The sequence below is a fragment of the Drosophila rhopaloa genome, unplaced genomic scaffold, assembly GCF_018152115.1.
Source record: "Drosophila rhopaloa isolate 14029-0021.01 unplaced genomic scaffold, ASM1815211v1 contig_178, whole genome shotgun sequence".
Taxonomy (NCBI): domain Eukaryota; kingdom Metazoa; phylum Arthropoda; class Insecta; order Diptera; family Drosophilidae; genus Drosophila; species Drosophila rhopaloa.
Window position 1 is genome coordinate 3,548,362 of NW_025335059.1, and position 25,277 is coordinate 3,573,638.

Consider the following 25,277-nt stretch of genomic DNA (forward strand, 5'->3'; position numbering starts at 1 on the left):
TGGTGGTTTTGGGCCATCCACTAGTATGAAAACCACTTTTCCAATTGCACGTACACCACTACGTGGGCTGGGTAACAGAGAAAGAGACTGCGGAAGAGAGAAAGAGAGATGGAATGCTTCCTACCACTCCACCTTCCCCCTTTTTTCCCATTTCCAGTTGTTGTTTTTGTTGTTGTGTGGGTGGTTGGGCGGTTGTCAGAGAGTACAGCAATGAGAGAAATGAAAATGGAAGCGAGGACAGGACGAACAACAATGCACAGAGGAAAAATACAATATTTTTGAAACTTAAAGAAATGTAGTGATGTATGGCCAATGGTACGAGGAGCATTACTCCTTTTTTTTGCCAGTGTGATTGAGTGGGTGGTGAATTGGGGTGTACCATGTAGTGGTGGGCTAGCCCTGCTCTGTCGCTGCCGCTGCTCTGCTCACGATAACTTTAATTTGGCTTAATGGAAATTTTCGCTGGCGCTCTCGTTGTGCTGTTATCCTTAAGCAAACTCACGGATGCTGTGTCCCGACTCGCTCTTCATCTCTGACACCCCCTCTTAGTTTCCCAACTGGCCATCGTCCATGGTCCATGGTCCCTGGGTCCGCGTGTTAAGTAGGTGACGCAACCGCAAATTTGCGGCTGGCGATTTAATAATGCTAATGGTGTGCGTGTGCAAGTGCATTGGTAGTTGGCCGTTGCACGTGTAGTTGTTGTTGCTCTGGACCGTCTGTGAGTCACGTCATCATCACGGACGTCGTCGTCATCGTCGAACCATTTACGTCGTCGCCAGCCGGTAATTCCCCGAACCCGTAGCCATAGCCATAGCCATAGCCATTGCCATAGCCATCCCCCTTAGGTGGTGCAAACAAGTGCAAGTGATGCGCATTCATTGATAAGATTTCGTGCCACAACTCGCCGCTTCCAGCTGTCTTTGTATGTTGCCCGTGGTTATGTGTGGGCATACATTAAGCCAAGTCAAGACCGCGTTGCCATATAAGCTCTGTGCGAGCAAATCGGTCAACCTGGGGACCCAAAGAGCTAGTATATGGACCACTTGCCACGCTCTCTGTTGTGGTCAAACAGCTGGTAGCGTCACAACTTGCAATGTCATTAGCGATAAGCACGAGTTCTGAAATCGCTAGCGATCTACCTTCAAATCCCTTAGCTAGCCAACCTGAGGTTTGTTGAACCCACTTCTTACGATAGGCTCTTATCTTGGGCTCTGAACTTAACCCTCGTCCAATCGAAAGTCATTAACAGGGGGGCTCGGTTTTATGGTGCTAATACAACAACTGAAATATTAATTAATGGGGACTACCAATAGATATTAAAAATGTGCAATGATAAAGTGTTTTACAAAAGTTCACAGTATAGGTGACGTATATCTTGATTGCGATTTGGAGGCTAGGAAATAAGTTCAAAACGATTTATTTTCAAGGTAACAAAAAAGGTTATTAACCAGAATATAAGTAACTATTTTGATTAATTGTATGACTCTGTATTAACGCTAATACTAGCTTCTTATTAATCCCCCGTTTTATTCTATTCAGGTAAGTCACCATCAACTAAAGTTGGATTCTTTTCTGTTTCACCTGCGGGGCACAAGTCGTGACTGGGACTCAAATTGCTCATGCGACGTGGTGCCAGCCGCGTCCCCTTCCTTGGCAACCTTTTGTTTACATTTTTAGAAGACTGGCACCACAACAAACGAAAGGAGAAGAAAAGAAATACCAACTCCTCCTTTTTTTTATTTGATTATACATTCTTCATTGAGCAATTTGCGTTTTCGTGTTGCACTTGACCCAAGGAGCCGGCAACAAGTTAAGATGCGAGGGCAAATTAAGGGAGCCAGAGCATCCAAGGATAATGGTATTAATGGAGCAAGCACACACATACACACCCTCCGATACGGGGTTTAAGCCCCCCGAAGGCTTTTATTTTATGGCTGCCCCAGACACCAGACATGTGTGTGCGTATCCTTCGCTCGCTCACACACCCATGCAAATATAGCAGCGCGGCTGCAACCAAAGCGTAACCAAAACCAAACCAACCAAGTCGCGATTTTCATTCATAAAATCGAAGAGCCAAAGAAAATGGGCAACGAAGGAGGCTGCTGGTGCTGCGCAGCCGGCGTCGCTGCCTCTGCTACCAATAACTCAAAAGGCGCGCGCATTTCAGCGCACTTGTGTTAATGTATCTGAAAGTGAAATCACCAAAGGCGGCCGCCTCCTATATCCATGTATCCGTGCCATGCCGGTCCGGCGCCAACTCCAAACTATTATTTGCCAGGCCACGCGGCCAGTGCCTCTGCTTTTGTCCTCTGCCTCAGCTGACGTCGCTGCCGGCGGCCTCTGCCTGCTCAATTAAGTGAATTAAGTCTCGTGCCGGAATTTGCACCACCCCAAAAACCCCAAACGAGCAGGCAAAACGACGAAGAGGAACGAAAACAACAACATCAGCGCACATAACCATAAAGAACAATTAAAAAAGCAGAACAAGAAAGGAATAAAGATAAGGCGCAAAGAATCAAGACTGCAACGAATGGGAAATGCCCTTTGGCTTGGAAAAAGGTAAACAATCGATGGAAAGGTGCGAGATGCATTTATCAAAATGGATTATTGTGTAATAGAGAAAGGTGCCGGGCAGGGTTTTATAATGGTACTTCCTCTTGAAACTCCAACTTCCTCAAGTCAAAACTGCACTCGAGGAAACAAAGGTATTTACAAAGCATTGCTCGAAGGTTGGACCCATCTTGTTTGAGGTTCTTCTTTATATTGGTTAGAGCTAAACGTTTTATAATTCATCAGAATGAATGTGTTCTTCGTAAGATGATTTTTTACATTATATCAGTATTTATATCAGTATTCCCTAACTTAAAGCCGTTTAAAGTCTTACTATATGTGTTATTCATGGATATATCTTAATAATGTTGGATAAACAAAGTAAAATTGTTTACTTCTATAAATCTAACTAGTTTTAGAACATAAGTAAAAGAATCTAACAAATTTGAATTTCGAATGAATTTTTAAACTCTTTTTCGAGTATTTTACAGTATATTTATGTGGTTCCACCAACTGACCGGCAAATTCCTCATGACCTAAGCGCATTGTACAACTTTTCTTTACTGTCGAAAGAACTAAGAAATTAATATGAGCTGCTCCGCTGCCGCCAACGAAAGAGAAAACGTAAACAGAGCACTGACGCTGACGCCGACGGCGACGCCGAAAAGTTTGTTGCTGTTTTCTGCGGGGGAGCAGAAGTAGTGGAGGAGGGGGCGAAAGATGGAGGGGATGGAGGGGACGGTGGGCGGGCAGAGAGAGCAAGCATGAGGGAGAGCCGAAAAAGAGCGTTTGCATGTAATTAATTAAACGGCCCCAAAAGTCAGCTGTCTGCTGCCGCTGTCCAATTGTTGCGTTGCATTAGACGCAGCGCAGCGGCTTAGCCGGCGACAGTGACGCGACTGAGACGCCGACTGAGACGTTGACGCGGGCTGCGGCTATTTAGCATATTGTGCGAATGTGTGCCAATAGATGGCGCTGCATGATGACTGCCCTGGTCACCAAGTGCGAGGGAGAAGGACGGCCAGATTCAGGCAGTTGTTACTGCACTGTAAAACAGTCAAGAGTTCATACTTAGATATAGAAATATCACAATTACCAGTATCAGAAACACAACTCTTTTTATAACACACAAATAATTTTTTATAAAATAAAATGCAAAAAGTAAACAACTTCATCCCAAAATGTTATTGTCAAATATTATGTTAGTAACACATATTTAAGCAAATTAAGAAATTTAATCAAAGTTGGGAAATTTTTCTAAATTACCTACCTCTATTTAAAATAAAAAAGCAAGACAATTTTGAATAAAGAATTGAATTCCGAAAAAGGTATTGAAATTAAACTTGCCGTATATTTTATTAATATGTTTTAGTTAATGGTTTTAACCACTACCAACTTGGAGTCATCTCATTTCTTGCCGTGTTTTGGCAGTTGTATGGGGTTAAAGGGGGCACTGGCCAGCCTGCTGGCTGCACGTGCAACTTGTGCATTGTTTACATTGCTGAATGGCAGCAGCCACCGAGAGCGGGCATTGTTGCTGTTCTTGGGTTCGCTGCCATGTCCCTTTGTTGTTGATAACCGTCCTTACTCCTCGACTCGACTCCCATTATCCTCCACCTAAGTTTGCATGTCATGCCCAGAGCAACACTACCACCACCATAACAATCCACCACCCACTGAGGCAAACACCCGCCCACGCATTGCCAATAAGCTGGCATAAACCACATGTTGAAGCTACGCGCATTTGGCGAGGCGCCGCTGCAGGTGTGGTATGCCACCTGAGAGATTCCCCAATTGGCGAAGGCGCCACCTCAAAAGTCGTCTTATCAATCCTAAGACGAACTGAACTTGCGGCAAGTTCAAGTTGCTGATAAGTCAGTACGAGGAATTGGTACTGGCACTGGGGCTTTATCTTATTTACAACTCAGCTTTTGGCCGGGGTTTCCCGAAAATATATTATAATGGTTAGGGAATGTATTTTGTATTCTCTTAGCAAATCTATGGAACATATCCATTCAAATATATATTTCTATACATTAGTTTAGATCATCAGTAAATCAGGTAACATGAAACACTGTAAACTATAGATTAAGATATTGAATAGAGACGATGTTACGTCTAACAAATTATTAAAAGTAATTTTAAAAATTTACGTTAAGAGTTATTGAAAATTCTTTATTTTGAAATGTTCACAATCATTAGTAATCGCAGCTACCAACTTTTAATCTATTATGACTTTGTACAACCAGAAGAGCCTTTTAACACCGCATTGACTATACCAATATCGCCTTTTATAGTAAGACCCAAGATTTAACTTATCTTGGAAGATCCCGAAAAATCCAGAATTACTTATAAATATTTGGGAAGGGATTCAAATTCTTAAAGGACGTTCGAGACTCACCTCAGTGCACATTTTCGGCTGGGCCGTTCTCAGTTTCACAACGTTTATATCCAAATAGATGGAAAACGAAAAAAAAGGTATCGCGTTGGAGTTTATGTTCAGGGCGGTACTACGATCCCTGTCAGTCATTCACTGGGCGGCGTGGGCGATCAGAGGGCGGCCAGCAGGTGTCCCGAAGGGAAGCGGGACGAGCAGGCGTAGGAGCGACCCAAAGCGGCATCACAGTACTTGGACGACATGGCTGGCACTATCTGTTTTGTTCTCCAACTAATAATGGTTTTGTCACTATTTTAAATATTACTTCTCAGTTGGTTGTATTTCACACATTAAAACGGTCTGCACTTTTTCCGGGAAAACAGTGTTTCGAGTTGATAACTTTGAATTACGCGCGCTGGCGAACGTCGCTGGGTTTACGTCGTTTTCGAATTGGAGCTGGCAGGCGGGCACGGAGCGATTGAGCGACGTGGACCTCTCAGCGCCGTGCTAAAATCACAAATAAAACGCTCGGCGCTCAAGAAACATTCAGCAGGCAGCAACGGCCACGCATACTAGTGCAAGTAAATGCACCCCTGTACAAGCACTCTGAGTCTCGGCGTAGGTGCGAGCTAGACAGCTATATACGGCTATCCCGCTCTCTCGACGCGCACTTATGTAAAAAGCATTGAAACCGAACGAGTTTCTGGATAGCAGCGGGGGTGAGGGAGAGAGCAGCGGGAAGAGGGCGAGAGCGAACACACACAATACAGGGGCATTGCCAGCTGTGTGTGGGGCCGAGCGGTGTTGCCAGCCACCAGTTTCAGCCCAGCAACGCAAAGCAGAAATCCCAACAACGAAATATCCAACAACGAACTACGAATAACGAACTACGAACAGCGAAGCGAAACGTTGTGCAAACCAAAAGCAAACCAAACCAGGCGCTTTGGCCCGCCGGTTCGATTGTGGGAGCGGGTATTCAAAAGATACAAGCAACCGTTGCGGCGTTGCCAGAGCGTGCGGATGGATTTGAAAGTCGATTGGGTTTTTGACATTTCGGTTAGCGATTTGGGGATTTTTTCAAAATATTCAGGATTGACAAGGTGCAATTTCGTATGTGCAGATACTCTAATAGCGACTATGTTGATTTCAAGTACTTGTATTAGCTTTTAATTAACACAGTACTGTATGACTAATATTGCAACAATTTATGTGGTTGCTTCAATAATGGTCATATGTTAAAAAATTTCGATTATCAGTAAACATTTGTAGACATTAAAAGTAATTGCGTGATTTTAACTCAAAAGTACAAGTTCTCGGGAAAATTGATCATTTTGCTTTTTCAGGTTTCCCCTACTTAATATATGTACATGCATTCATATAAAGGTTTTCAAATATAAGAATGTATTGTATTTAAAGCCTAGTCCAATAGTACTGGTATCCTTACAAATAAATTTATTAGTATCTAGACAGGGTCATATCATATCCAGTAATTTTCCCGAGCCCGCCAGGCAGTAAGTCTCATGACCAAACAAAACCAAACGATACCAAACCGAAACAAGTCAATTCCGGCCATATGGCAACCCTGTGGCGCACAAGCGCTGACTAACAGTCTACACCAATACCACCATCGTCGTATCTCTCGTCCGGTGTGTGTGTGCGTGTATCTGTGTGTCAGTCTTGCTTGTCAGTTGGGATTTCGTTTCGTTTCGTATCGGGTCGTTCGTTTTCGTTTATATAAAGGTACATTTCCACATGGGCACATGAATGTGCGAGTGTATCTGTGTGTGAGAGGTATGCGGCGAAGGCAGCGACAAAGCAAACTGAGCTAAAGCGACTGAAACGTTCGCCTCGCTGCGAAAAGCAAAACTGAACTCGAGTTGCTGTTTCGTTGTTTCGCTGGCGACGTCGGCGTCGTCTCTCCCCGTCTTTCTCCCCCTTCTTTTTTGTTGTTGCTGGAACATTTTTGTTTATTTCAGCGGTGCGCTCGTATCTGTATCTCAGATGTTGGCTGACTGGTTCGCTTCGCACACTGGCAGTCGTATCTGTATCTGCCAGGTACTTTTTGCCCGCTTCGTGTGCGCTCTGTGCTATTTTATGCGCTATTGCCAAGATTGCTGTGCGAATTTCGCCTTGAAACATTTTTTTGTTTTTTTCTGCTTTTCGCCGAGCTTATCTCTTTTGGCCCAAAAAGTCGCTAAAAAATACAACTGCATATGGCCAGGCCAGAAAGCGCGCGCCACTTCTAATTCGCCTGGCCAAAGCGAACTCTTGATTGAAGGTCAGCGCAGGAGAAGTCGGCAGACCGTCGCAGGCTGCGGACCAACGCTGACTGATTGTTTTCGAGCTGCTGGCTCGGCAAATGGAATGGCAGTGCCACCAAACTGAAAACCGAAAAACCCAACCAAAATCCAACCCAACCCAACCAATTTTGCGTCGCATATTTTGCCGTATCCTGCTCCGCTGCTTCCGTCTCTGCCGCGTCTCAGTCGCTGATGTCATTACTTCGAGGCGAGCGGGAAATGGGGTTTATTTTTTATTCCCCAATCAACATCAAAGGTGGTCGTAGTCCGGGTTCTGTTCCAGCTGATGACGGACATGCAACTGGTCGAGGGCTATCGCTATCGGTTGTCGTTGAAGATACAATGGGTCTCACAAGGGAGTGCTGACTGTACCACTGGGGTTTTGATCAATGATCGACGCAGGGTTCCACCATGTTATGTTGGAAACTTTGGATGGGTTATTTACTCTATAATATTAAAAATTTAAAATATGTTGCTTACACTTTAAAATAATCTTTACGACCGAGCTAATGTAACAACAATCATTCCAATGAAAATTTTTAAAATGTAGATTGACTATATCTCTAACGTATGAATTCTTAAGAACTTATTTTACATAAGTCGTAAAGAATACTTAAATAGACTTAAAACGACTATTTTGAGATCCTTTATATTCTAGTCCGTAATATCGTTGATGGTTTCTTGCATTTTCCGCAGCATACTTTTGGATCGATCGATCAGTGCAAGTGGAATACAGAACTGGAACAAAGCACACCCGATTCCAGATATTTATTTCCTGAGTATCGCTATGCCGGGAGTTCCGTTTCTGTGCCACTTTGCTTGTTTAGTTTAATTCGTGACGCGATGCGGAGCAGCAAATAAATCAAAACATCGGTGTGGAGGGGGTAGGGTGATAAAAAATCGCTTTTCACGTGAGAGTAAAAGCTCCAAATGCTGCGCCGTTGACGGTGACGTCGACGTTGCTGTTACAATGCCGCTGGCAGCGCAGTTGGCGATTTGAATATGTTATGATGTTGATGTTGCATGTTGGCCCGCGTCGCCAACTGGTTTTATTTTTATTCTCTATTTCAATTGCGTCTACTTCCGAGTTCAATGCAAGCGGCTTTGGCTTCGGCAGAGGCGTCGACAGAGCCAGTGGCAGAGGCAAAAGCAGCGACGTTGCGCAACCGCCCACACGCGCTGCGGCTGCCGTTAGCTTTTCAAAATATGTGTATGTGCGTGTGTTTTGTCGAGGCTGCGTCGTGCAAATATTTTGCCAGCGTTCGCTATTCACACATATGTCAGTGGCCCAGAGGCTGCGCCACCCCCTGAGGAAACCCCAAACCCCTCTCCCCGAGCCACTGAACCACCACCCCCTCCAAACGTGTCCCATTGAAAGCTAGCCGGCACTCACTCACTGGCAAACAACACACATGTTGCTTCGGTTTAGATTTAGACGAGTTTTGAATGCTGAATAAATGGCCCGAGTGGCTAAAGGAGGAGGAGGACTTTTCAACACCACCACCATTGTACTAGCAACTGCTGCAACATCCACGGCAGCAACATCGCAGCACCGCAGCAACAATAGCGATCGTGTTGCAAAAACAGGTGTCCGCTTTGCATAGTCTTGTTTGGTTTTCATTGCCCGGAAAGCTCTGAGTATGGTTAACTGGGAAGTTATCGATATAGTTAAGTTATATCTATCTATTTTTGATGATTTTTCGTGGAACTCTGTTAAATTACCATACATATTTTCGTGTTTTGAATAATAATAGTAATTGAGAGAAATTAGACATAATATGGACAATATGCTACATGCTTTTACATATAAAACTATTATTATATTACTTTAATTTTTTGTTTATTTGAAAACTAGAAACAAATGTATTAAATTCATTATCGAGTTGATTACGTTACTATTAAAGTTAAAGACTAAACATTTAATTTTTTGCATACGAGGTCTCCTTATCTTGGTAAAAATTCATCCTACTTCAGATAATCGTTAATAAATAGCGATAGGCCAAGCTTTTAAATAACAATTAAGGAAATCAGAATACAATTTTAATGTGTTATTTATTAATTTGGTTTAGGCATTTATCTCTACAGTCCCCATCCTATTTTAATAAAGTTATTCGATACTGGAAAAGGCTTTTGCTTTGCCAATTATCAATTAATACATTTTTACTGATAGTAAATTACGCAATGCAATATTGGTTTTAATAACGAAACTGAGTAGGTATGTTATATGAACCTTTTGCTGATTTAAATTGCCTACGCAATTTCTTTTATGTAAACTGTAAAAATAATAAACTGGGTTGTTTTATTTCTACCATTTAATTACTTTTATCCTTTTGAGTTTCTCCTTTTTAAAAGGATTCATTACCAAATTATTGCTTGCATCATCATCACAGAATCTCAAATGGGCATGTGGGGACTTCATGCAACTCATTCGCAAACGAAGCTAAATAAAAGAAACGCGGAGCGAATGAGCGAGCGACGTTCAGTAATCGAATCAATTCAACGCCAATTATACAATCTGTCAACAGGAGCAGTGCAGGAGCAAAGGAGGAGCAGCCTGCTGGTGTGAACTCCCCGAACCGACGACCCTGACCGATAGCATCGCGCGCAACCTGCTGATAAGAAAACGTTCGAACGGGAAGCATTCGCCGCCGTTGTGCCAGGAACAATAATCAGCGACAGACAACTAGTCTTCACTGAGGAAAATGGGAAACAATTAGTGCGCAAGAAACAAAAGCCGGATGAATGCTTCTTTATTTAAATTGTATTTCTGCAGGAACATCCACAACTGTCCCCTCCCACAGGTTACTAATAAAGTTAACGTTTCAAGATTTCAAAACTTAGAGCGCTTAGATTTCCTTTTGGCCATATATCAAAAGTAGTAAAATTGTATAGTGATAGTAGTTTAGTAAAGGAAACATAGAATACATATTTTAAAAAACTTTAAACACTTGCAATATAAGCTGCGATTCTAGAAAACAAGATCGTGTGTGGATTAAAAAGTTTAAATAAATTAAGAGCTAATTTAAGACTAGAATCAAGAACTAGAATGAATTCTTAGCAGCTGCTTTTTCCCACAGTGTCCAAAAGACGTGCATCAAATCTAAAGAGAACACGTTCCTTGGCGATTCTGCACTTGTTCGCTCGCCCGCGAACCTATCGTCATCGGCCGATCCGATGCGATCCATTCATTTCCGCTTTGGCCAGAGTTTGTTGTTGCTTCGTGTTGGCAACAACAACATTGAAAACAACAACAACAACCTCTGCTACAAAGGCGACCATTCGGAACCGCCGAGCGAGAAACTATTGCACCTGATTGCCTTGAAAAGCGAGCAAAACCAAAGTGGCAGCCATAAACAAAAGCGATCCGTTCGCGGCGAATTCAAAGTTTGCTTACGGATCGTTTCGCCGCAAAAAAGAGAGTTCTAATTTACTTCCTGCTCTCTTCCTCTTGCCACGAAACTACTAAAAACTTAAAAACCCAGCTGACGACAAGTTTTCGAATCGAAACTCAATTGTTGTTGCTGCTGGCTGGAAATTGCAGAGAAATTCCTTTGGCTTAATTAGCCTCTTTCGTTCGAGGCGAAAATATTTTCAAATGAGAAACGCACAGGCCGCCAAGAAAGCGGCACAACAACAGCAACAATAACAGCAACAACAAGATGAGTAGCAGAGAGAAAGAGTGTGGAACGGCAGGCAAAAACAACTCTGAGCTCAGAGCACAAATGAAACCAGTTTAGTTCATTTCGTTTCGTTTCGTTCATTAATTCAAAATTTCCATTTGAAACTTTTTTCCCTCTTCTGTTGTTGCTTCTTCTTCCTCTGCTTTATTTTGTGTGTGCGCTGTGCTCTTCTCTGTTGTTGTGCTGTCGTTGCTCATCCCCGATTCCCAACCGACCCCTCCCGCTTCCATCCCCACCACCCTCCACACAGCCCAACGCCATCGTCATAATCAGAGTTTTAACATTTTATGTACAGTGTGCACTGGCGGCACTCGCTAAGAAATACCCCTTACAGAAAATAAATTCAAGCTAAATTCGACTGTGGATATTTCTTATTTTGTATAATTTGATCTCCTTTAAGACTTAATAAATTTTGATAACTTCATTTTAAAATTATTTTAGAATTGAATTTGTATTATTAAATCCAGTTAATGATGTCAATCAACAAAATAAATGTTTATGTGTAAAAACACTTATGTTTGAAATTAATTCTAAGATCTAGTCTTTATTCAGAATAATATTTTATATACGATAGGATTGCTCCACTTGGGATTGAATTATTTATCTTAGGAATCTACATAGATCAGGTTGTAACTGTGAAATGTATCTACAAGATACTTTTCTTTACCAAGCACTACAAACTGTATTTATACACTCCCCCACACACAGCCGCCTCATACATAGAGCAGGAGCAAGAGAGCGAGGGCCGAAGAGCAAAGCTCGTTTTCGTTGCGCTGCCGAACCGAAGTTCGTTCGTTCTCTCCCACAATCGCAATGCTTGACTCACACCGCTCCACCGACCGCCTGCTATATACACATAACCTACAAAAATATATAGCCCGTACATATACGTCGGATTGTATGTGCGCTGGCTGCTCGGCGATATTTGTGCGGCGCATCGTGTGCGCTGTCAGAGGCAAATGGCTTGATGGCCGTTCGTTCGTTGGCATGCCCGGGAGGAGACGGGGGCGGACGAGGAACGGAGCGGAGCGGGTAGCGGGACATTGCAGGCTGGTTGGCAGACAGGCGGCATAACATCAGCAGAGGCAGCAGCAACACAAGTGCACAGAGTTGCCAAGCGCTCGGCCAAACGAAACGGCATTGAACCCACAACCTGGGTCTTACCGAGTAGATTGCGGCATTTGAATGATTTCCGAGTAACTATACAATTGAGATTATATTGCTATTCTATAGTTTCCAATAAATTTAATAAGTAACAAAATTAAATCTTTAAGAATACCCCTTTAAAGAGTCGGCAATAGATAGCTATCATTTTGTAAGCACTTTTTAACTACATTATTTTTCATTGTAAAAAGTTCTGACAATGATTTAAATAAAAAAATTTTTAACAAAATTGTACAAAGATTTTGAGATGTGTAGTCAAATTTCCAATTTAATCAAGCATCTACATAATTATTTATTTATTTTTTATAAAAAACATTATATGGCGTTATAGCATTATTTAGCGGAATTCCTTTGCGTACCCAGCCACCCTGGCAACCCTGGCTGACGTAGTATCGGGTTTTATATGTACATGCGCTGACGCTGTCACGGCCTCTGCCGTTTCCCTTCCTTTCCCTCCCTCGACTCATTGCCTCTCATCCCCCACTCATTCTCGATTCGTTCATTTCGACCGTCCCATCGTTGCTTAGTCCCATCAGACCGTCGAACTGTGGGACTGTGGGACTGAACGACCGACCGACCGTCGTTCGCCTCGGCGCGTCGTATGTGGGAACGAAATAATACCTATAAAAAAAATTCTTTTTCCCTCGGTTTTTTGCCCCTGCCAGTGCCGTACTGCTTCTTCTTCTGGCTCCGGCTCTGGGTACAGCGACAACGAAAAAGAGAAAGACTTGTGGGTAGAAAACCAACAAAGTACGACTATAAAGTACGACAACGATGGGGAACGTGGAGCACGGGGAAGGCGGAGGCGGAGGCGGAGAGTGAGGGTTGAGGGTTGAGGCGAACAGAAAAATTTAAGATGCTTTTGCTGAAGCGAACCAAGATCTGTTGGCTGCGGGACTGCGGACCCGAGCTCGAGCTCTGTTAGAAACATGTTGAAATGAAATTGCTGAACGGCGAGTTGAGCTGAGTTGAGTGTCAGGTCGGAGCGACCGACCGACCGAAGGAAGGAAATAAAGAAAGAGGCCCCTGCGTAATGGTCTCTGCCACTGCTGCTGCCTCGGTCGCTGTTGCTGTTGCTGCTGCTACTGCGGGGGTGGGCAAATGTTTGGCAGCATTTTTGTATTAAAATTTTATGCGAGTGTGTGGCGGTGGCGGCTTTTGGTTGTTTTTTTGTTGCTGGTTGTCGCCGTCGCATCCGAGAAACTTTGAACATGTTCGGTGCTGGTGCTGCTGTGCTTTGCTGTGCTGTTGTTGTTGCCTGTGCTAGTTACTCGAAATATCAGCAAAAAGGAGGTTTAACCGATACGACCGAAGCTTTAAATACCCTTGCGAGATCCAGTTCAGCCACTTTTTACAGGATGATATTAAGTCATTCAGTACCGTAGCAACTCAGTTATTTAAATCCCTATAAATGAAGCTGGTATTTGTAATTGCTCTTAATAAACCATTGTGCATCATGGGACTTTCCCATAAGAAACTGTAGGGTCATACTGTTTGGTCTTCAAACGCAAGATTTAGCTTTGGTCACTTTCAGAATAACTATACTTGTTAGTATGTAGATTTGCTTTTGCTTTTTTAGATCCTACATTTGAACAATCTTACATCATCGACCCCAATAAGAGTGCACCCCAATATATCCTAGAATATTAGATGGTACGAATATCTACATTTTAAAGGGATAATAGAGCTTGAAAACATTTGTAAATGTTGGTTTAATGTAATGCAATTAGTCAATGTGTATACATTTTTAAAAATAGTGTTCATCAGTTCAGATGGATTAGAGACAAAGGACTTTTTACCCACCAGGGACTTGATTCTTCCCCTGGCCTCAATATTAACCTTAGACCTAATTTATACATTAGAGCAGTTATCTGTGTCATCAAAGAAGAGGACAAATATAATATTGATATGTTTTCAAACTTTTGGTTGAAATTGTAACACCCTCTCCACGGGTTAGGGTAGAAAAGTGCTGCAGGTTTGGCGGATTTCAGTGTGGATATGTTGCTGTGTGGATGGCGATGTGAATGTGGAACGCCGCGCCGAAACAGAGCGAACGGAATGGATGCGATGCCAGCCAGGGACGCAGTTGGGGACAGAGGGGGGCAGGAGGAGACAGACACGGAGATGTTGGATGCTGATGCCGTTGATGCCGATGAAGACGCAGATTCAGATTCGGGCCCCAAAGACTAGAGCGACCAGCTGTTGGCCTTGTGCTCGGCGCACTGTTGTTGGCATTATTTTTGGAGACTCGCTCGCTCTCTCCATCGCCTCGCCTCTGCGGACTGGATGATGACTCGATGCGATTGAGTAAAACTTATCCAAACAACAACAGAGGCATTAATAATGTTTGTGTTCGACGGCGCTGGCTATTTTTGCCCGACCGCTTGAAGGAATTGCGACTGTCGAAATGATCGGTTCCGTGGGTACATATGAACTCTTCTCCTGGGGCCGCCGCACCATTGATAACTGAGATCAGGTGCAGCCTGGAATCGAGATGGCCTCAAATTGGTAATCTTGGGGTTTCCCATTGGTTGATTGGCGCTGCATTCGTTCCTTTATTAGATTAAGTGTTCTTTCATTTGGTTTCTGGGTCATCGGTATGAGAATCACAAGAATAGATCTTCATATTTTTACCGAATTGGTTGGAATTTTCTGACTTAAGGGCGAATGTTTTAGGTGGATATCAAATTGTTTGCTTGACTATGTTTTATATTGTGATATTAAAAAAATTAAAAGATTGGTCTATTAAATATAATTTTCTATGTTTTTCTAATATCGTATTACTTTTAAATTATCCATTTTTAATAGAAATAGATAAGTTAAAAGATTGTTTAAATCATGCAAAAACAATAATTCCGAGGAAATTTAAACATTTTTAGTACACAAACTAATTACACCGGAAATTAATCAGGGCAATTATCTAATATTGAAATGAGAATTACTGTTTGCATAGGCTGAACTTAAAATGCATTGAATCGCATGATCTTCTCGAAAAGAAGGTATGTGTTTAAGCTCCTTAGTATTCAGTTTGTTTTGCGAATGCTGGTGTTTTTCATTGCTACTCTTCTAATGCCAGTTTCAATTTCCGAAAGTTCGCATTGCTGCCACCCACCTAGCATGATTCTTTTCCTCCCCTGTCCACTTGCATCCTGTCGCCCCCTTCAGGGCAATCTCTCTATCCCTGCCAATTCCCATGCCCCGTCCGAGTTGTCCCTGTCGGATTAGAGTTTTGGCCAGGCCAAAAGCTGGTTACGTTCAGTTCAGTTCGTTTCGGTCCGTGGTGCCGGGGGAAGTATGAAGGGGGACGCTTAGAGCATCAATGCAACTTCAGTTTTATGATTTTCCCACTGAAAAATGTACTTTTTGCTAGGTTGTGGATATAAACAACAGGTAGAGGACTTATAACAGTCTCGTAAAAGTATTTGTCTAACGTTAATAAGCCCATTAAAATATGTGTTAGTTACTTTTAAATGACTTTTTCGCGAAGTTTTTCTTGTTTAGTAAGGCTTAAAAGTGGAAATAAAGCCCAATATGTTTCTACTGCTAAATCGCTCCGAAAATCTATATTTTTTGAGTAGCTCGGGAAGGTTTAGTTTATGAGTTATCAAACTTTTTTTATATATAGGAACTAATTTTAATGAAAAAATAGAAACAACTCAGGAAAACAATAATAAAAATAGAGATAACCTTGCATAAATGGAAAATCAAAAAATGGTTTCCTAGTATTTTTGACTTAATTTTTTTTTTAAGTGCATTTGGCAATTGGGAAATGGGAAATAGAGAGGGAGTGGGCGCTTGATTGCAGCTCCATGACCGCGCCACTCGAAGGAAGAAATGCGATTGCCGATTCGGGTTATAATGGATTTCGACAGTCCAAGAGTTGGGCGCCAGCAGCGCTGCCGACGTTGACGTCGCAGCTGCAGCGCTGCAATCAGTTTGCTGTTCCTTTTACGCTTATTAGTTTAATTTGCCGCTGCCAGGGATTGTGGATGCTGCTGCTTCCACGGTTGTTGTTGAGTTTTTATTAAGATTTTTTTCTTTTTTTGCTTATGGCATGCAACATGCTGCTGGCTTTGAAGTTCTTCGGCGACTGACGCGAGCGCTCTCTTCGAGGCGACTCCAAACAAGTTCGAATTCGCGACGTTGCAAGGTGCATTTGCCCCAATCCCGAAACGGGTGAGACTGTGTGTGTGTGTGGGTCGGCCGGAGATTGTGTGCGGGCGATTTGCATATATGCAAAACACTTGGCAGCGCCAAAAATCTGAGACTGCGACTGGGCAGACTCACATGTTGCATTCGCCTTTAATTTATGCCGATTGTCCGCCATCTCGCTCTGACTGCTGGCTAGTGCTTTCCGTCTATCCACCTCGCTCTGTCGCAGCTCTTCGACTTGCAGCTCTGCGTTTACAGTTAGAGCTATCAATGTCATCGCTTGACAGTCAGGCGGACAGGTAGCGCCACCATCACATGTCACATAAGCTACAGTGGGCGCTCGGAAGTAGAATACAAGTGAGTTATGGATTATATTTTAGAAATATGAAGCTGGGATTCCTATAATTTCCACTTGGTATTATAGGCCCCATTAAACAATCAAGAAGCGGGAATTACGTGTTATCAAAAGCTATCAAAATGTAATTATGTACTTAGTAGTATTGTCTTGTAAATAGTTCATACAAACTTCTTAAGCTGAAAAGTATAACCGATAAGAATGACAATATTATTTTCGGCTTATTTAAGCTTAATTAAGAAGTTGAAAAAATAACTTGTTATTACTTTAAGTAAGGTTGGTTTGACGACAATTCAAAAGCTGCTGTAAGTTTATTTAGTTATTTTGTATCACCCCCGCAAATACTTCAAACAAGGTTCCAACAAGTTTTATGAAGTCAAATGAAGACCTTTGCATTGGAGAAGTTTTGGCCAAATAAAAACACTCGAATGGCAAGAGCTTCTAATTTGCGAGCGACCACTGTGCCGTTTATCTGTCTATGTCGCTATGGCAGGGGTAAGAGGGTAGGAAGTTGAAGGTCGTTCGTTCTCCCTGTCACACACACACACATTCTCGGCCGTACTCATATTTATTTATTACTTTTTATGTTGTTTTAATGACGCCGACGACGTCTGCTCTACTTCATCTGTTTCTCTGCCGGCGTCGCTGTCGCTGCCTCTCCTTCGAGCCAACTATTGGCATCTCTGTCGCTCGCCCGCGATTATTTTCGGGTTATTAAACCAACCGCAACAACTCAGACGGCAAACAACAACAACACACACTTGCAGTTTTTGAATTGCTGATTAATTTTATTGCTTGTTGTAATGATAAATTCGTTTTTTTGTCGGTTTTTGTTTTGATCACTTGCTTCGCCGCTTTTCACGTGACTCTGGTCGCTCTGCCGCAGTCTCTGCCAACGACGCTGTCGCTTCCAACTGCTCTGCCGCTGCGCTGCTCTTTGCCTTTTGGTCTCCGTCGTTTCCTCTGCCGTCTATAATTTATTAATTGTGCTCAGAACGTGAAACGCTGTCGTCGCCTTTTTTGTTTTGATACGCCACTTCGTACGGCCAAAGGGTTGAGTGGCCAGAGGGGGTGGTGTTTTTGAGGGATGGGACGAAGGAGTGGAGCAAGTCTTGTTGTTTTTGCCGTTGCCATTGCACTTGGCTAAAGACCCCCCTCTTCGTATGGAGGGGAACCCTTTGGACTTTGTGGACATGTCAACTCAGATTCAGGCTGCATGATGCTGCACTGTAGTTTTCGTGACGGAAAGACACATCCACATTAGCAGAGCTTTGGCAGATGATTAACAATCGCTTAATTAGTTAGTGTTACGGTAATCGCTCGATGGTTAGAAGCCTTCAAAAAGTTCATAGCAAATATTGGATGTATGCAATCTTAAAAGAGAAACTTTATTCCACTGGTCGAATAGCCAGCCACATTCTTTTAAAATGTGGGTAATAGAGAAGAGAAAAGTGACTAATTTTGCATAATTTCAATTCAATACTAAGTCAATATGTTCAAAATGTTAAAATATGTATATTTATGCAATGCTTTTTATAATGTGTATGAATCTCGAATATTGATAAATGATTGGAATGATTGTACACTTTGGCTTATTTGTAAATAATAAAGTAAATGCTTGAGCATTTTCGCCATGCATTTCAATACCGTCAATAACAGTATGTGATAATTGGACCTACGGAATCTGGGGCACTTGAGTTCTTCTTTTTTCTTGACCCATTTGTATTCCCTATGCGATCTGCTTTTGTTGTCGTAATTGGAATCGCACTTTCATTCTCGTTCGCTCACCCGGCGGTTTGGTTCATTCATTCCCATTCGATTGTCATTTATTAGGGGCCGATCATTACGTAGACATTTGTGTTTGACAATTTGAATGGGTTTTCTCACGCTAAGCAGCGCTGCCGACGTCGACGCTGATGTTGGCGCCGCATTGTCTTTCATTTCACTCACTCATTCAATTTTCATGCCTCTTTCTGGCCGCCGATTGTTTGTTTGCTTCCGTCTGCCTTATTTTTTACTGCGCTGCTCTTTTTTTTCATTCATATTTATTAAGCTAATAATATAAGTCAAATCGAAATTATTTATGACACCCGGCATCGAACGTGAGTGTGAATGTGAATGCGACTAGACCCTACCCCAATCAGCTTTTGTTTTGATCGTTATGTAAATGGCTGAGAGATGATTTTTATTGTTTTTATTGCCACTGAATAATCGGTGTGGGTTGATAGTGGTTCTCGCGTGCCGGCATGTGTGACTCGTAGTAAATATTTGGCTTTGAAAAAGTGCTCAATGAATGCCACGGACAGCTGATCTAATCGCAAATGCTATTTATTAAAAGAGTTCCCGTGTTTGTGAGTCATTTTCAGTCTGATATCTTAAGATTACATTTTAATAAATTTACAAAACAAGTTCAGATTATGCTTTACCGACGGCATAACCTCTTAAAATCTTTTTGCAAAACATTGCCCACTATTCTATTAAGAGCTGAGGGGTTCAAGGTGTATGAGATTTCGCATGTAATCAAGCTGACGGATGATAAACTTAGCGATTTTTTTGTTGTAGCTTTCTTTTGAGTTACACTAACCAAATTAACACTCACTCCGAACACAAGCTCAAAATCATTATGGATCTGTCATTTTGTTTTCTATTTCCCCTTGTGGCGCTGTTTCGCACAACATAAAAAGGATTGCGGGGATTCCCTATGCTAAGTGCCAAAAAAGAAAATTCGCTGCCCATTCCACACCAAAAAAAGTAGCGGCATTTTGCCGCTTTCATGTATTTCCTCTTGATTAGAAACTGCAAAGCAAAACAAAAACCGGAAAAAGGGTTATTTTTTATTGCTCTCCGTGTGTCACTGTGTGTGTGTATAAGTGCCTGTGTTTACTTCTTAACTTTCGGCGATTCCCTTGCTTTTTTTCTTTCTTTTTTATTATTATTATTGTCGCCGGCTTGGGTCGACTGCGCTGTCGGCGTCGCGAGCTTTTAGCATTTTTAAATTGACGTTTATTATGCGCGCTGCCTTCCTTGTTGCCTTATTTTTATTATTTTTCTTTTATTTTTGTGTGTGCCTTGTGTACTCAACATTGTTTTTGTATCTCTCTCCTTGCGGCGTTGGCGTTGACTGCACTGCGACCGCGATGTCGACGTCGGCAGCGCTGCCCAGTGCCGTTTCTTTAGTTTGTTTTGGTTTTTAATTTAATCGTTTTTGTGGCTGCTCTTTGTTGTTGTTGTAGTTGTCGTTAAATGTGCTTAGCACGTGCTGCCAGCCTACCTCCATCCCTCTTACTCTTGCAGTGGTTATTGTTGACTTTTGCTTTTTGCTTTTGCTTTTGCCCTTTTGTGTCTGTGCTCTTGATGCTTATTAGCGAGTGGCATTCCACTCACTCTTTCAGCCAGTCACTCACCCCCTTTAAACCCCTCCCCAACCCCCTCTCTCTCTATCACTCACTCCCATTCATTCATGACGGCAGGTTGCCTCTGCTGTGCCGTCGCTTAGAAACAAGTGGCCAATAAATTATGGCCAGCCGCAAGAGCAAGAAGAAGAGCAGCGGCAGAGGCAGCACTGTCCATTATTATTGTCCATTGAAAGCGTAATGGTAAATACGCATAATACCGTTATACAGTCCAACTTCACTATACTACAATACACATTCATTCCCATATATGACATTCGAAATACACACTTTAAAACAATGAAATAAACTAAACCTCGAATGAAACTAATATTTTCAAAGTTAACATTTAACATGGATTTACGTATAAAGTTAGAACATATACCAAATTTGGCATATGGAAAAATTCTGACGATTGAACCAATTCATAAAATTTTTAAATTAAAACTAAATAGAATATGGAACTACTATTTGTATTTAATCCTTAACTTAGGGATGAGCCCCATCCATTGAATAACGTCTAAAACTAAATCACATTCCTGATGTGCTTGTGAGAAAACGTGCAAGTTAAAACTTTTTATACTCGTATTTAACCAGTTTAAGTTCTCCGTTTCAATCTTCTACGGTAAAAATCAAAAAAAGGGAGCATTGAAGAAACCTTTAATAAACAGTTCCTATAATAATAACCACTTTTAATGTTCTATAAACAATAACATAATAATATTTTAAATGAATCTACAATTCAAAGTCTGAATTCCGTATTCGAGGTTCGAGTTAGAGATGTTCGCCTGTATTTATAGCCCTGAAAAAAGGGTTTGTCCGCCGCCGGCTGCTGCCCCTTTCCGCGTGATTGTATGTGTGTGTGTCTGTGCCTTTTTTATGATACGGAAACTGACCTAAGGTATGCGACGGGCATTTGCATGGGACCGATAATGAAAATGAGTTGCTGGGGTGCCGTACCCGCCCCCCGCCCACAAAGAAGCGGAACAAGCGCAAGTCATGATGCTATTATTATACAACGTTCGGACGATGGTACGTCACTGTGTCAAGGACAAGTGGATTCCTTTACAGGAGAGTGTGTATATGTGTGTGTGCGTAAGTTGGTAAGAGGGGAGCGGTAAAGTGGTATTTATTGTTGATTTACCGTTTTACGACCTCTGCTCTGGTTAACCATTAATGTGTAGCGCGAGCGAATCTGTTGACTTTTAAACAGCAGACTTTCTAAGAGGTACCTTGGTAATTCATAGTTTGATTTCTACAAACTTAGGGGAACCAAGAAAGTTAAAACAATCGGCTAGATATCTTACCGCTTATAAGTTAAGAAAAGTGAATAACCAATAAAATCGCTTTAACGGGCCAAATATTAATCGCGTTGTTAATGTAAAGTTTATAAAATAGTTGAAAACCACTTGAAACTGATAAGATTCAAAAAAAGAAATAGCGAATGTAAAATAATATTTCAGAAGAAAATAATGTGCCATTTCAACCTTATTTGCTTGAATTGGATAAATATTTTTTGAATTCGTACATGTACACAATAAATAGTTTAAACATCTTGCAAGAGTTTTTCTGCCGGAATAAACCGTTTGCAAAAACTTTAAAACTAAGTATTTATATTTTTCTGTAAACCTACAATATTATATTATTATTGACATGGAATACACTCGTTTATGTAAGGCTACCTGACAAATTCTGAGCATCATACAATTTTTTGAAGTCAGCATTTCTGCCATCGTCAAACCCTTTTAGCCAATTGTGGGTCAAGTTTATTTCAATAAATTTCTTTCCCCCTTTGTGTTTTATTTGTAGGAAAACTTCGAGCAGATGCCTGCAACGAATCTTAAATGCCAATGCACTTTACAGGCCCCCAGCCAACCGCACCACCCCCCAGGCGATAGCCCAACCCCGACGACGCATATGACATTTTTGCAGTTTTTGTTTTGCTCGCCGGCTTCTACGCCTCCTCCTTTCGACGGCACCCACCCACCCCCCACCGTCCACCGCTCCTTCACGTCGTCCATCATCACAAAAACTTTCATTTAATTGCTACAAGCGGTAGAAATAAAGAAAGAAAACAAAGAGAGAGAAAAAAACCTTGCTGTTGCTGGCTTTTGTTTACTTGGCTTCGATTGCGAAAAAGGGGCTCGGAGAGGGGGGTTGAGGTTTAAAGGCCCCAACTTGGGAATGGAAATCGAATCGGAATTGAGCATTGAGAATCGGGGAAGTCGGGGGAAATGGCTAGCTGACGACGCGTGCTGTGCGTGCCTACTACGAATGCCCCACATGGATATGCGTGCTGCTCCGTTGGAGGCCCCTCCCCTCCTCCGTGACCCCCCTCGTCACGCCCCTGACCAATCCATTGAGCATTTCCCGGCCGAAGCCAAATGGCTTTTCAATTGGATTCGCCGGTAAACGGCAAAAGAAACACGCGCACAAAACATAAATGCCGATAGAAGAAACTTAAGAATCAAAACAAAGATTGCGAATGCACCTCAGATGGCAGAGGCACATGTACTCATATGCAATCATACACGGCAATAAATATTTTGATGCTGGATATTGATTATATAGTTTTAGTGTTATACTTTTAATGTCCTTCTTATCAAGAAAGATTTGTTTTACCTATCCATAAGTACTTCATTATTTAAGGTGATTATGTTGCCAAATTAAATTTAAACCTTTTATAACCGTGAATATATTTATAGATTTTTTATTTTAAGCAAGAATTTTTTAAGGCAAATAAATTTAAGTTTCTTACCAATCATGCTTTATTTGGTCGAAATGGGTATTTAAGACATTTACTATTTTACTAATAAAAAATATCAGCATATTATTTGATTATGTATTGAACAAATATACATTGCTAATACTTATCATGAAATGTTTATTAGGGTTTTAAATATAATTTATCTGTTTTAAACTTCGATTTTTAGAGAGGTAATCGATCTCAAAACACAACTTAAGGTCATGGAATGCATATTAAAATACAAATTTGGGCAATTCGATAATAACAGAGTGTTCAGTTCAGTGCAAATATTGATAATTCAAAGATGAAACAATGACAATAAGAAATCGCTGGCCACTATCATTGAACAATATCATGGGCGGTACTTAAAGCTTATCTTATCTCGATCTACTCACATTGGATTCGGTCCACATTTTCATAGTTTCCTGCAGGGTCTCGAGGAGGTAATCTCGGCTGGCGTTGATTTAAATTTGGCGCCTTTTTCTGAGTCGCTGTTTGTTGTGGGTTCGACGGTGTGCTTCAGCCCCAGCTCCACATTTTTGCGGGATTGGGGGGGTGGGGCGACTCGATCGCCGGTCCAAGAACAATTCACTATTGCACACACAAAACACACACTCACTGGCACACACACAGACCTCTTGTTCGATGCTTTTGCTGCCGCTGTTCAACTGAGGAAAATGGGAAAAATGGCTGTGGAAAATTTACGTAGTTTTTGCTCGGGCTCTGTGGCTTTGGCCGAGCGCCTTTGGCGTCGTCGTCGCTGGTCGCTTGGCGTCTTGTTGTGCGAAGTGCAGAGTTCGTACTGAACGCTTTCGGCCAGGCCAAAACCACTCGACAGCCGGGCGGCCAGAGTTGTCGCCGCCGAAACTGGAAAACTCTCTGAGCGCTGGCAACCCTGCCACATGCGCACACATCGCGCGCTTTGTTGTTGCCAGCTTTTCCGCCTCGCATTTTCGTATTTTCAGTTGCGCTGTGGAAAGCCGCCAGGCTGGGACAAAAGCGGGCGAAAGCCACAGGCCCAATCCCAATCCCTTGATGCTCCGAATATCACCTAACATCCCTTCCCTCCACAACTCCTCTTTTCCATCATTTCCTGAACTATTTTGGTGGGCCCGACCAACAAACAAAGGCAACTCGACTTGGCTCGTTTCGATTCGGCTTGATATTGAAGAGTTCGGTTTGCTTTGGTTTGGTTTAGTCGCTTTGCTCGTTTTCATAAAGTCGATAATTGTGATTGGCACCTAACGGTTTCTAATCGATGCCCAGCAATTGTATCGATAGTATTGCACTTCTGTTGCTAACATGGGATCGATATTTTTGTAATGGACAAAATATAAACTTCTTTATAGAGATCAAAATATTTATCCACCAAAAATAGATTATAAGCTCACCTAAAGCAACAAAATGGATGATTTTCTAAAATAATTTTGATTTTGAATGTTGGCGGTTACGCAATGTTTTCGAAGCTTGCACAGTACTCATACGCCTCGTTGTCCATTTCCAAAGTTCAGAATAACTTTAGTTTAATTTATATTAGTTCGATAATTCAAAATAATAAGATTTAAGAATTTATGTTGACAATAAATATATTTTGCAAGAATCGCCAATATTAGCTGAGTGTCAATTGGCGGCAACTCTGCGTATGATTGATATTCTTAAGTGTCATACATATATAAGCTCTTAGTATAGTTTGAAGGGGAATATTTAAGTTTAAGAGCTATACTAGATAAGATCAATAAACAAATTTTTAACATTATAAGGGTGTTAAGTGTATTAAATAATTTTTTCTATAATATATAAGGAATAATATAAGGTAGTTGGAGATATGCTTGACTAATTAATAACAATTATTATGTTCAAAAAAATTATAGTTCTTAAACATAAATGAATTGTTATTGGGTGATAAAATGTTATTTATTTGTTAAGAAAACCATTTGAATCAAATCAGTTCAAAGCCGATCGTAAGTGCTCATATTATATTTATTTATTACGAGGGCTGGAGCCGTAACGCCGCACCTGATCTCGACGATTCTTATCAGCTGCTGGCGAGTCAGGTGCTTTTCGGAGCGCAGCGACCACAGTGCCGAACGACCTTTTGCTGACTGATAAAAGTGGGTGGTTCGGGTGGCGAGGCGTCGGCTTAGGCATCCCATCCGCTCCCCGTTCCCTCTCCCTCCCTCGCTCTCTGTCTCTGTCTCTCACTCTCTGACCCCGCTGACTGCTGATTGCTTTGCTTGCTTCGCTGCACACTCACACACACAGAGAGGGTGGGGGAGAGGAAGAAGGAGTGGGAGTGGGAGAGAGCTGGGTGGCTCTTTGTTTTGGCCAAGTTCTCCCACAGTTACCAACCAACCTCTACCTCTACCTCCCTCTCTCATTCTCTTTCTCTCCCTCTATATATATCTATCTTGTGCGAGAGCCAAGCCGAAGAGCGAGCCGAAGTTTTGCTGCCAAGGCAAAAACTAAAGCCAGATTTCTGGCTCTGCCACTGCCTCTGCTGCTGCTGCTGCCTCTGCTAGCGGAAAACTCCTGGTCCAAAGGCAGCCAAAACAACCGTCGAC

The 25,277-nt window shown here is 42.0% G+C and overlaps 1 protein-coding gene across 2 annotated transcripts in view; it reads right to left on the reverse strand.

Annotated features, from left to right (window-relative positions):
• LOC108053739 (transcription factor mef2A) overlaps window positions 1-23,496 on the reverse strand; it is a 35,803-nt gene extending 12,307 nt beyond the window's left edge. Inside the window, exon 1 of one of the 2 annotated variants that reach the window (XM_044459177.1) lies at window positions 23,112-23,496. In XM_044459177.1, coding sequence (XP_044315112.1) covers window positions 23,112-23,135 — 24 coding nt within the window. In that variant the 5' untranslated portion in view covers window positions 23,136-23,496. Of the gene's footprint in view, window positions 1-4,951; window positions 5,474-23,111 lie in introns of those variants that run through there. The other variant, XM_017136456.2, reaches the window with a different exon arrangement.
• Window positions 23,497-25,277: the final 1,781 nt, after the last annotated feature.